This window comes from Epinephelus moara, chromosome 7 (genome assembly GCF_006386435.1).
Source record: "Epinephelus moara isolate mb chromosome 7, YSFRI_EMoa_1.0, whole genome shotgun sequence".
NCBI lineage: Eukaryota > Metazoa > Chordata > Actinopteri > Perciformes > Serranidae > Epinephelus > Epinephelus moara.
In genome coordinates this window covers 4,909,754-4,921,671 of record NC_065512.1, presented here as the reverse complement: position 1 = coordinate 4,921,671, position 11,918 = coordinate 4,909,754, and the positions used below count along the sequence as shown (strand labels likewise).

At 42.3% G+C, this 11,918-nt stretch overlaps 1 protein-coding gene across 1 annotated transcript; it reads right to left on the bottom strand.

Annotated features, from left to right (window-relative positions):
* Positions 1-6,636: 6,636 nt before the first annotated feature.
* Positions 6,637-8,500, bottom strand: LOC126393171 (ADP-ribosylation factor-like protein 4C). Its single transcript, XM_050049102.1, has one exon. It carries the CDS (start codon positions 7,921-7,923, stop codon positions 7,345-7,347), a length of 579 nt encoding a protein of 192 aa, XP_049905059.1. The 5' UTR covers positions 7,924-8,500; the 3' UTR covers positions 6,637-7,344.
* Between the last annotated feature and the right edge of the window lie 3,418 nt (positions 8,501-11,918).

Genomic DNA, 11,918 nt, shown 5'->3' with positions numbered 1-11,918 from the left:
TCTTTGTGGAAAAAAAGCTTGTTTAGTGGACTAACTTTGCACTTGAAGGTTGCCCGTTCACTTACGTTTTAACAGGTCTGACGCTACTATGCGCCCCGGTTGTATCTAGGCTAACGGCTAACATGCTAACTATTATTTTTATGTCACTAGTCACTTGAAACAAATTTAGGACGATAGGAGACAGGTTGAAATAAACCCAAATTTCCCTTTAAGCAATTTTGGATACTTCACAACCTCCTGACAAAGAAAAAGAAAAAAAAAACACAGACTATATAAAACAATGGATGTTGCTACCATGACGTCACCCATTGGTTTGTAGACTCCCATCCTGAAGCACCAAGTTTGGGATTTCGGCCATTGCCGTCTTGGATTTTGGAGCCAGAAGTGACCATGTTTGGGTGAGAGGCTGGTGCTGTAGAAGAGCGAGAGGTGGATCTGACTGAGAAGCCAAGGACAGTATCGGCAGACAGCCTGTCACTCAAAGTGGCATCGCCCTTAACTACGTGGAACTGTAAGCCTTAAAAAGTAAACAAGTGAGTTATATAAAGGTTCACCCCCTGTGCAGTTGTCATGAATGATGAAATGAAGCTCGTAATTCTGTCATGCTGCAGTTATGCCCATCCTCCACCTCCCCATCACCTCCGAGTCTTCGCAGATTCATCAGTCTTCAGTCTCAGAGTCATCAGCCACTACGACCGCCAGTGTCTGGACTCGTTGAGGGATTTGTTTTGCTGCTGCTCAGATGCCGCTCGATTGTAAATCTCCCTTGGGAGTCCAAATTCCAAAAGAACTTCTGCGTCTTCATATTCATCACATCATCTGTTAATTTGCACACCTCCAATCTGTATTAAACAATCATCTTTATTTCACTCACCTGGTCTTTCCTGATTGAAATTAACTATAAAGGCCCAAAATGCTTTTTGTACCAGGCTGTAAACATGTTTATTTCTGCTGTAAAGTTGGACATTTTAACATCGGGGGCTATGGGGACTGACCGGTTTCTAGAGTCAGCCTCAAGTGGTCATTCAAAGAACTGTTTTTGGCACTTCCACGTTGGCTTCATTTCTCAGCCGAAAAGGTTACTGCTTGCATAATACTAATGCTAATGCTAATTATTGTTAGCAAAAGATTGGCTCAAAATCATTTCACACAAATTGTAGTTTCCGGTCAAGGAATTGCAGGTTGCCATTTGAAAAAAAGTGGGGTTTTTTTTTTTTGCCTTTTCTTATCATGTTTGAGGAGTTTAACATGTTCTGCAGTGGTGACCAGTAGGGGATCAGAGAGAGGGGGAATGTTGTTACTGTCAGGTGGAGCAGTGAGGTCTGAATCTGGCATCTCTCCTGTCATCTGTGCACGTAAGTATCAAACACAGAGTCTTGTCTCTTGTCGCTGCAAGACTTTGCCTCTATAATCACCCAGTCTGGCACACTCAGCATCTCAAAAGGCCAAAATATCATGTAGCCTGATCCAGACAACCTTCACCAAGCAGCTTTGGTGCCTAAACCGAAGCTTTACCACGGCTGTGCCAGATCAGAAATTACATGTCATTTTGAATCTCAATAGGAAACAAGAACCTGTTTAGTTTTTTTACTTACTGTTCTCAAATAAACTGTTTTGTGCTGCAGGTTATAAGTTCACAGCCACAGTGTTGAGCTGTCTTTCTGAAGACACAGAAACGGTTCCTTCAGTATAAACAAGGACAAGCTTCTCTGGAGGCGGTGTATATTTGGAGGCCGTTGGTTTTTATAGGCCACTCGTGCAGCTAACTGTGCTGCACACATGTGGCCTTCATTTTCCTGCATGTTTCAAACTGACAAATGGGTCAAATGAAGAGAAGCTCTGCTGCTACTGTACTGGCATCAAATATAACGAGTCTACATGGCCACACTTCTGGCCTTATATTAAAATATATGAGAAGTATATTCATACAAGGTCACCACATTGCTTTATGGAAACAATTATTGTTGACTTTTGCAGGACAAAATAATGTGCTTTGTTGAAAACACAAACTGAGACTGAAGATAAATAATGACTGAATAATGATTAACTACAGCTGGAACTGAGCTCATTTAAAGAAATAAATTACTACATTTCATATAAACACACTCATACGGAACCATCCAATTTCTTACAGCCTGCTGACCAAGAGACTCAAAATGACCACAAAGAGATGCAAAGGAACTGCAAAGAGACACAAAATAACTACAAAACAGGTAAAATGACTACAAAGAGACACAAAACCATCAAAACAGGCACAAAATTATCTAAAAGAGATGCATAGAAACTGCAGAGAGACACAAAATAGCTTCAAAAAGACACAAAAGGACTGCAAACAGACACCAGATTACCCAGAAGAGATGCAAGGAACTGCAAAGAGATAGAAAATAACCACAAGGGCATACATAATGACTGCGAAGTGACATATACATACATACAATGACCAAAAAAGACACAAAATCACCTCAAAGAAACATGGAATGACCTAAAATCAACCCAAAGAATACACAAAACGATTAAAAAGGACAAAAGAATTAACACAGGAAGAAACACAGTGACCTCAAAGAGACCCGAACTACTACCCTGGAAATCTAGAGTTCAATTTGAATTTGCTCAGCGAGTCTCCCTGGCAGTCAGTAATCATTACCCATGCTGTTGGAGCCGAGCTGCACCAATCAAGGCNACAAAACGATTAAAAAGGACAAAAGAATTAACACAGGAAGAAACACAGTGACCTCAAAGAGACCCGAACTACTACCCTGGAAATCCAGAGCAATCTGAATTTGCTCAGCGAGTCTCTCTGGCAATCAGTAATCATTACCCATGCCGTTGGAGCCGAGCTGCACCAATCAAGGCGGGCCAGAGGCGAGCTAAACAGATGACGACGGCGCTGCGACAATGAAGTCCGGAATCAGTTAGTAAACATTGCAAGATGGCTACGGATGAACACCAGTTGTTTGAAACGGCTTTGGCCGCTACAATGAACGAGTTAGACTTGGCTTTTTCTCTAAAAGAGGAACAGAAGACGGCGCTCGAGTCTTTCCTTTGCAAGAAGGACGTTTTTGCTGTCCAATCTACCAGTTAGCTCCGCTGGTAGCTAAGCTCTGGATATGTCACCCCGTGTATTGTTCTGATTGGTCGTAGTGTTATCCAATTGCGTGCAGTGATATTTACAAATGTATGCTTGGTGCCGCCCCTCGAGTTGGGCCATTTTCATTACTCATAGCCAGACCCTAAATCTGTCTAGATTTGGGTCTGGATTTCCAGGCTACCAAACTACCACAAAGGAACACCAAACAATCTAGGGACACAAAATGACCACAAAAAAGACACAAAATTATCTCAGAAACACAAAATGACCAAGAAAGTCACAAAATTAACTCAACAAGACACAAAATGACCCAAAAGAGATACCAAACAACCCGAAGGAGACACAAAATTACCTTGAAGAGATGCAAAGGAACTGCAGAGACACAAAATGACCAAAAAAGACGCAACATGACCTCAAAGAAACATAGAATGACTTCAAAGAGACACCAAACAACCCAAAGAAGACACAAAATGATTAAAAGGACAAAAAATGAACACAAGAAGAAACACAGTGACCTAAAAGAGACCCAAACTACCACAAAGGGACACCAAACAACAGGACACAAAATTACTAAAAAAGACACCAAACAACCCGAAGGAGATACAAAACAACAAAAAAAAGACACAAAATTACCTTGAAGAGATGCAAAGGACCTGCAAAGAGACACAAAATAACCACAAGAATGGGCAACACCCACAGAGACACAAAACAACTACAAAGACACACAACACAAAAGACACAAAATTGATTAAAAAATAAAAACAAAAAGACCCCAAAGAGACACAAAACAACCACAGAGAGATGATGAGAACGACTACAAAGTCTGAGTGTCTTGCTCCTGTGTAGAGGAGGTGCTGGAGCCCTTTGCATATCTGTGCCCAGGGACCCACTGTCTCACGATCCACCCATGGTATCAGACTGAATTTGGGGGAAAATAATACACAAGATATTTACAATATTTGATGGAATGATGCAGCTTTAAAGCAGAGCTGCATCCAGATAACAGACGACACACTGTAAGCATGTCGAATGTGATTAACATGAGGGGCAAATCACGGGACTAACACATGAATGTTTGTGACTCTGGTCGGGGTAAACACAGACGCTAACGCTGCAGACGACTGCGAGAGGGGAAACCTGTTTCTTAAATCACTGAGTTGGTTCTGCTATGCTGTTGCCATAGTAACGGGTAGTCCTGAGATGACAGGGCTCTCTCTGTTCTCGTGTCTGTGGGGAAACCTCTCAGTTTTTCGGAGCCTGTTTGTCATTAAAGAGCATCAAACTTACAGCGTTCCTCCACTGGAGTTCTCATTGTGAGCGTGTACACGGCGCAGTAAAGTGATGGCTTTGTTTCCTTTTCTGTCTCACACTTGACTTCAAATAGACTTTAATTGGGAGAAGCATAACACGGCACACATGTCGGTGTCGTGAGATGATGAATGGGAGAGGAGAGAGGGAAAAATAAAGCTCTGATGCACGAATGTATAATCACATGTTGGTGTTTTCTCGTATTTGTTTTTGTGTGAAATACTGGATAGTTTGACCTCTTTGGGCCTCAAACTGTTGTTGAAATGAAACCATGTGAGGAGTTCACAGCAAACATGTCTCTTTGATGCAACATGACAGAAACCGTGACACTATTTTTGGTTGTTGTTGTTAAGAAGTCACAAACTAAACATTTTGCAAATCACTTTTTAATCTTTAGCAATGCAGCTGATTAATCTTAATCTGAAATGTAACCACAGCAGTCAGATAAATACACTCTATCTCTTTGAGATGTGGTGGAGTGGGCGGGTTATGAGAGAAGTGGCCCCTGGGCCCAGACATGCAGGGGGCCCCAACCCCTCTGTTACACAGGTGCAAGACACACAGACTTTGTGCTGGTTTTGACACTTTTTAAAATTGTTTTGCATCTCTGTAGTTGCTTTGTGTCTCTTTGAGGTTTTTTTTGTGTTTTATTGGTCATTTTAAGTCTCGCTGGTCGTGGTCAGTACGTGCTGATCTCAGGGGCATTTTGCAGGTGGTCAGGGGGGCCCCTTGACACTTTGGGCCCCTGGGTCTGTGCCTGATTGGCCTGTTCAGTAACCCATATGACTGTAGTAGAAGTGTAAAGTAACACAAGATGGAAACACTTAAGTAAAATACGTCAAAATGTACTTCAGTACAGCACTGAATGTACTTAGTTACTGTCCACAACCTGGGAGAGGCAGTCAGCTCAACACTGCCACAAACACTTACAAAATTTTAATTTAATGCTTTTGTTGTTGCATGTTTTTAGTTTGCTCTCATTTATCTCAGGTTTAAGTTAAAGATCTACGAATTTTTTATGCCCACACAAGACTCTCAATTCCCTCAAATTTAAGTCTTAAATTTGTTAAAATCCAAGCTAGTGAGCACTTCTCCTTTTCCAAAATGACCCATCCACCTGACAGGTGTGGCATATCTGGGTGCTGGTTAAACAGCTTCATTACTACACAGGTGGGCCTAAGATTTAAGAGATACAAGACTTTTGTGTGCATGAAAATGTCTTAGATCTGTGTGCATTTTAAATTTTGTTGATTGTAACACAAAATAAGAACTCAGTCACTGAACTGATCAGACACATTTACTGCCAGAGCTTGAATAGGAGAACTCTGTACAGGAGGCACATGACGCACACTAGAATTATTCATGTCAGAGCACAAATTAAAACTCAAACAATGAATCAATTCATTTGATAATCCATTTATCGTTCAAGTTATTTGTTTTCTAAAGAAGAAAAAAATTGATTGATTGAAAGGTGAATATTTGGTGGTTTAAATACCGTTTGTGTTTTGGATTGTTGCTAAGACAAAACAAGACATTTGGATATGTCAGTTTGAGCCTTGGGGAAATTTCTGATGTGCAGTTTAGCTATTTTCAGGCATTTTATGGACCAAACAGAGTAGTCGCTTACTGGAGAAAAAACTGGCAGATTAATCAATAATCAAAGTAATTATAATTCATGAGCAGAAACTCTTATTCAGCAACTTTCTGACTAAAGCAGAGCTCATACTGTACTAGCAGCTGTGTGAGCAAATAGGCCCATTTCATCCAAAAATGTTTCTATAAAATGAGCTAGGAGAGTGGTGAGTTATAATTAACTGCACTCAGGACAGTAATCTAACGTACTGGTGAGCACTGGTCCCAGTGGAGCACTGGTTGCTGCTGTAAACACTGTTGCAGAAAATTCAGCACTGCAATGCAGATCCATAAATTTCCCAAACGAGCTCCGGCTGTGCTCGAAATGTTCACTTCACGTGCTGAAGACTCAAACAGAATTCTGTGCTCAGGCCTTTTTCTTTTAAAACATCTTCATACACCAGAGGGATTTTCTCCCATTTAACCTCCTGCAGGCTCTCTGAACTCTGCGACCTTTGACCTCCCTTTGATCCACACCTGTGAGGATCTGAATAAAGACATGCACCAGGTCAAAAGTTCACACATCTTTATAGAGCCCCTGTTTGTATTGTCTCACAGCACCACTCCTTCAACCACATCATGTGAATGAACAACAGCCACCCAAATCATGGATTTTAAATCTTTTAATATTCAAAAAATACTTCAATTTTGGCTTCTTAGTACATAAACCACCTGGATCTGCTCCTCTATGAATACAGTGTAGTTCTCTACTGTCTGTTAGGAAATGAAAAGTGCAAAGTAGTGGACGCTGTGTCCTCCTCCAGTCCACCACGCAGAGGAAAGGCTACTTCAATGCTCCCAAAGAAACAGTCAGCGTGACATCCAGACTCAAACTACAGATGTCTGATCTCCAAAAGGAAAAAATAATAAAGAGCAGGGGGCACAAGTGACCCGAGCCACGTGCAAAATCAAACGTGTCCCCACAGCAGACCTCCTGTGGGTGGAAATAAAAACTATGATGCTATAAAAGTCCTCAGTGAGCTTCTTCTTCAGAGTCAAACTGTGTTCAGAGTCAAGGATATAAAGCAGCAGATGAACGGGCCAGCCCGTTTCTCTTCCTCCATGCTGTAGATCTGAAGAGTCATTTCAAGTTTCTTCTCTAAAATGTGTCTTTTTGGTTATTGTGTGTTGTATATCCTGCAGCCTCCTGTGTGCAGAGGCATCATTCAGCAGAGCTTCACAGCGTCAAACAGCTTTAATCCAAACTGAGGAGAATAAAATCACTGCAAAGTAAAGGTGTTCAGGGCAACACTGGCAGAACCCGGATTCCTTCCAGTTCATTAAAACACTGTCCACAGAGCCAGCTGCTCTTACTGTTACCGCTTCTTCTTCTGCTTTAGAGATTTCCTCCTCTTCAGGATCATTTCATACAGTTTGTCCATGCCCTCGTGGAGCCCCTCACCTATTATAGCGCACGCAGGTTGGATGTGATAGGTAGTGGAGGGGGTGAGCTCGTGCAGAGCCAGCTGCTTCTCTATATCCGCCACCGGCAGAGATTTGGGCAGGTCCTGCTTGTTGGCGATGACCAGCAGCGGCGTGCCCTGGTTCTCCGCAAACTTGGTGACTTTGTGCAGCTCAGTCTTGGCCTCCTCCAGCCTGTCAACGTCCACAGAGTCCACCACGTATATGATCCCATCGGTGCACCGGCTGTAGGACTTCCACAGCGGCCTCAGCTTCTCCTGGCCTCCCACGTCCCAGAAATGACAGCTGATGCCCTTCGCGGTGCCGTTACTCAGCTTGATCTTCTCCGTGTTGAAGCCGATCGTCGGGACCGTGTTGACAAACTCGTTAAATTTGAGTCTGTACAGAACTGTGGTCTTCCCAGCAGAGTCCAGACCCAGCATGACGATGTGCAGAGACTGGAAGGCAGAGATGTTGGAGAAGCTGTTGCCCATTTTTCCTTTCTGCAGCTGCTGCAGGTTTTTTTTATCCACCTCCTGGTTTCGGAAATAAAACAGCTCCGGTGCTCAGACCCCGCTCATTAACTCCCGTGCAGAGGCTGAGGTGGTGCGCAGGCCCCGGTGCGCTCTGGATGACTGATCGGCTCTGCTGTGGCCCTCAGCAGCAGCGGGGGACGCGGTGCGCCTCGGCAGGACGCAGCGCGCCGTTCATTAGTATTCTCCTCACGCACTCACATCCATTTGGCCACGAAGAAGCTCCACAGTTAAAATGCTCCTTCGGGACACAGTGGACGGTGTCAGCGCTGAGAAGGACAACGGTGATCTCAACCTTCAGCTGCCCACATCAGCAGCAGCAGCAGCAGCCCTCTGTATCCTCTGTTCAGGATCAAACACTCCCTGTGGAAGCTGCGCACAGAAAGATTCACCCCTCCGGCTCCTGGCTGCGCCCTGCTCCCGTGATCCAACCGGGAATAATAACGTCCAGTGACTCGTTGACCGGCTGGTGTCGGGCTGCTGCTCTCCGGACGGCCGCTGCAGCTGCTCTGTTGTGAGGCTGACAAAACAAGACCGCAAAACAAGAGGCGGCCCCGCTACGCTCCACCCCGCCGGGACATGTGCCAATGAGGCAGCGCGCGTCCTCACGAGCTGCTGTGGTCCGGCTCCTTCACACACACTGAAGTACAAACTTCACGTGCAACGTTTGGTTCATAAAAACACATCAAGGACATATTTGTCCTAGAAATAAAATAATAAAATATAATAGTGTCTGAGTTGGTTTGATTTCCTCCCCCTCACCAAACAATACAAAGAGAATCAAAGTATAAAACGTGTTAGATCCGAAGGAGTTACACCCTTATTTCTTTCTCTGTTGTTACTATCTGTGCTCATGGGGATTGTGGAGGATAAATCATAGACAACAGCGCCACCTGCTGGTACAAACTGGTCAGAACATGAAGCAGGATGGATGCACTGTCTCTGAGAAAATAACTGAGTTCATTAATTAAAAGAAAAAAACTCAAGTTGACATTTAAAATATGTGTTGAGATGAATTTTGGAGGCGTCTTTAAAAGGAAAAAGTTGGGGATAATATAAATACAGAGTCCTTGAAGACTGTGGTCATGTTTCCCACAGCAAAACAAGTGAACAAATATTTTGATTTTATTAATTTCAACCAAAGAGCAAGCTGAATTAAGACTTTTTAGCTACTGAAAATTAATCCCAGACCACTGATTTATTTTGAAGAAGCAGTGTGTAAGATTTAGAGAGATTAGCAGCATCTAGTGGTGAAGACTGCAGATCTCAACTGGCTGAAACTTCTCCTGGTTTGAGTTCCTTCAGTGTTCATTGTTCAGGAGGTTTTTACTGAGGTCTCCTCCTCCTCTCCAAAACAAAGGGACACACTAATTAAAACCAGTAAAAACACTAAATAGAGCAGTTTCACGTGGATAAAAAGGAGCCAGTGTTTGGTTTGTCTGTTCTGGGCTACTGTAGAAACATGGTGTAAAATCACCTCAAGTTGTAGAAGCTGTCATGATGAGCTGCGCCTCCCATTGTGCTGCTGTAAATGTCTTTATGGGATTTTTCAGCACACAGATCCACACATTTATATTACTTTATTTCATTATTCATCTTACATTATCCCTACTGTATATTTAACTTGCACTATGTTATATCTTAGATTCTCATTCTGTTTTTACATGTATGATCTTCTTTTTTTATACAAATTTAATCATTTTTGGAGGAAGCCCTGGAGAAGACCCTGATTTTCAAAGGCAATGTCTGCTTCTGTAATTTTTGTGCATTTGATAGTAAATCACTTTGAACTTAAGCACATGAACAGAATCAGATCACAGGTCTTCACCAACAGTATATTCGTTAACTTAAAACTTTAGCACCACCTTGTGAGCAACATGAGATCACATGCAGGGTCATGTCAGGCTGTCTGTTCAGCATTTTAGAGGAAAACTATGTTGAATTTTTCTCATTGACATAGACACTTCAAAGCCCCTGCACACACACTGTTAATGGCTTTTCCTCTAGATAGACCATGAGGTTGATATTTGTGGTCTGGAGTGAAACGTCTCAACAACTATTGGATGAAATGCAGCTCAGACAGTCACGTCAAGTGTCAAGTGCTAATAAGTAAATCAACTAATCTGATGAACATATAGAAACATTAAACATCTGAACAACACTGTGAGCATGTTCGCATGTCGCATGTCTTTTTTTCTTTTATACATTTCGTGGAAACATTGTTTGGCTGAGAGACCATGAACTTAATTGCCACTGACTGCTCTGCAGTAATTGTTGTTCATTTCATGACAAAGACTTAAAACCTGACATTTGACTCAAAGCTCTGCTGTGGCTGAGTGCAGCCTCACAGAGCCACCAGCACGGCTGTAGGCTCTCTGTCTTGTCATTAGCTCATGGACTTGGGTGACCTCACATACTTCCCAGCATTGTCAAGTTTCTGCCCCCCAAACTGGATGTTTCAAGCCAAAACAGGATCTTTTAATCACCATAACCAGGTGGTTTTTTTTTACCTAAACCTAACCACACATTAACCACAGCACTGCTGAAATGTAAAGTTCCAGTGTATCTACGGTATAATGACATGCAAATGTAGCATATCTGGTTTGCAGAAACGTACAATGCCAACGCTTTTCCTGCCGATTGAGTTGGGAGTGTTTGCTTCATCTGAGTTTTGGGCTGTGATAGCAAAGATATTTCAGACCAGAAGATTTAATCAATAAATTTTAAAAAAAGTAATCCACGTAATGATCAGTAAGGATAACAGGTGCCAGTGGAGTATGGTAGTGCACGCTATTATGACGGGCCCTAGTGTATGCTATCGTGCACATATCGTCTTGTCATATGATCAGAGACTTGACAGTGGATACCATCAACATATTTATCACCCAGCAATCATCATTGCACATCTGTATATAACAAAAAATACCAAAGAAATTGAGGAATTATTAATTTGATTTAACAGTTTTAATACTTGACTTATAGTTGTAGAATAATCATATACATTTGTTATAGAAGCTATTGATTATTTTACAAATAAAGAAAAAATAAACATGCCCAAAACGGCCCGTTTTCCACCCAGCACATTGTTGAAGGGCCGACTCTCCCTATGGGCCCCCACCTCACGGGCCCTAGTGCACCTACATTGCCTGCACCTGACTGGTGCACTTCAGTTATCATGGTCAGTGGTTGAAAATGTATTGAGATAAGTTTTTACTAGTAAAGTAAAAGTAAAAGTAGAAATATCACAGCGTAAAATAAAATAAAAAATATGAGGAGCATTTAAAAAGTACTGAAAGTATTAAAAGTAAATGTATCAATCAGTTAATACATTAATTTGTCACATAAAATCATATAAGATATCAGTTCCTTTGATTGTGCATTTAAAAAAGACTGTAATAATGAATATAATAGTGGGCGGTCTAAGGCAGGGTGATGATTCAGTATCCTTGTGTCCTGAGGGCAGAAGCTCCTCCTGAGCCTCTCAGTGCTGCCTGGTGTCATCGGCTCCTTCTTCCTGACCTCAGCAGAGTGAGAAGCAGTTATCAGACTGGCTGCGATGTTTTATGATTCTCCTGGCCTTATCTTTGCAACGCCTGATCCTTTATGCAGGTTAGAGCAGCTGCTATAGCATGTTCAGCTGAGCAGTCAATTCAACTCTGGTGTGAGAGGATTACAGCACCCACAAAATACTTTTAATGTGTTCTGTGTTCTGTTTCTTTTGCTCCCTAAAGTTTTGGTGTTTTTGTGTCAAAATAGGCTGCATTTTTTGGTATCTTACTATATAATGATGAAAACTCTGTGTGTGTGTGTGTTCCACGTTTTTCTCCTCACTGACTTGGTCAATCCATGTGAAATTTGGTACAGTGGTAGAGGGTCATGGGAGGATGCCAATGAAGCAATATTACATCAATTGGCCAAAGGGGGGCGCTATAGCAACCGATTGAAATTGCAAACTT

What these genes read in the sequence shown, in the direction of transcription:
- LOC126393171 (XM_050049102.1), bottom strand. Translation starts at nt 7,923, where the DNA reads ATGGGCAACAGCTTCTCCAACATCTCTGCCTTCCAGTCTCTGCACATC.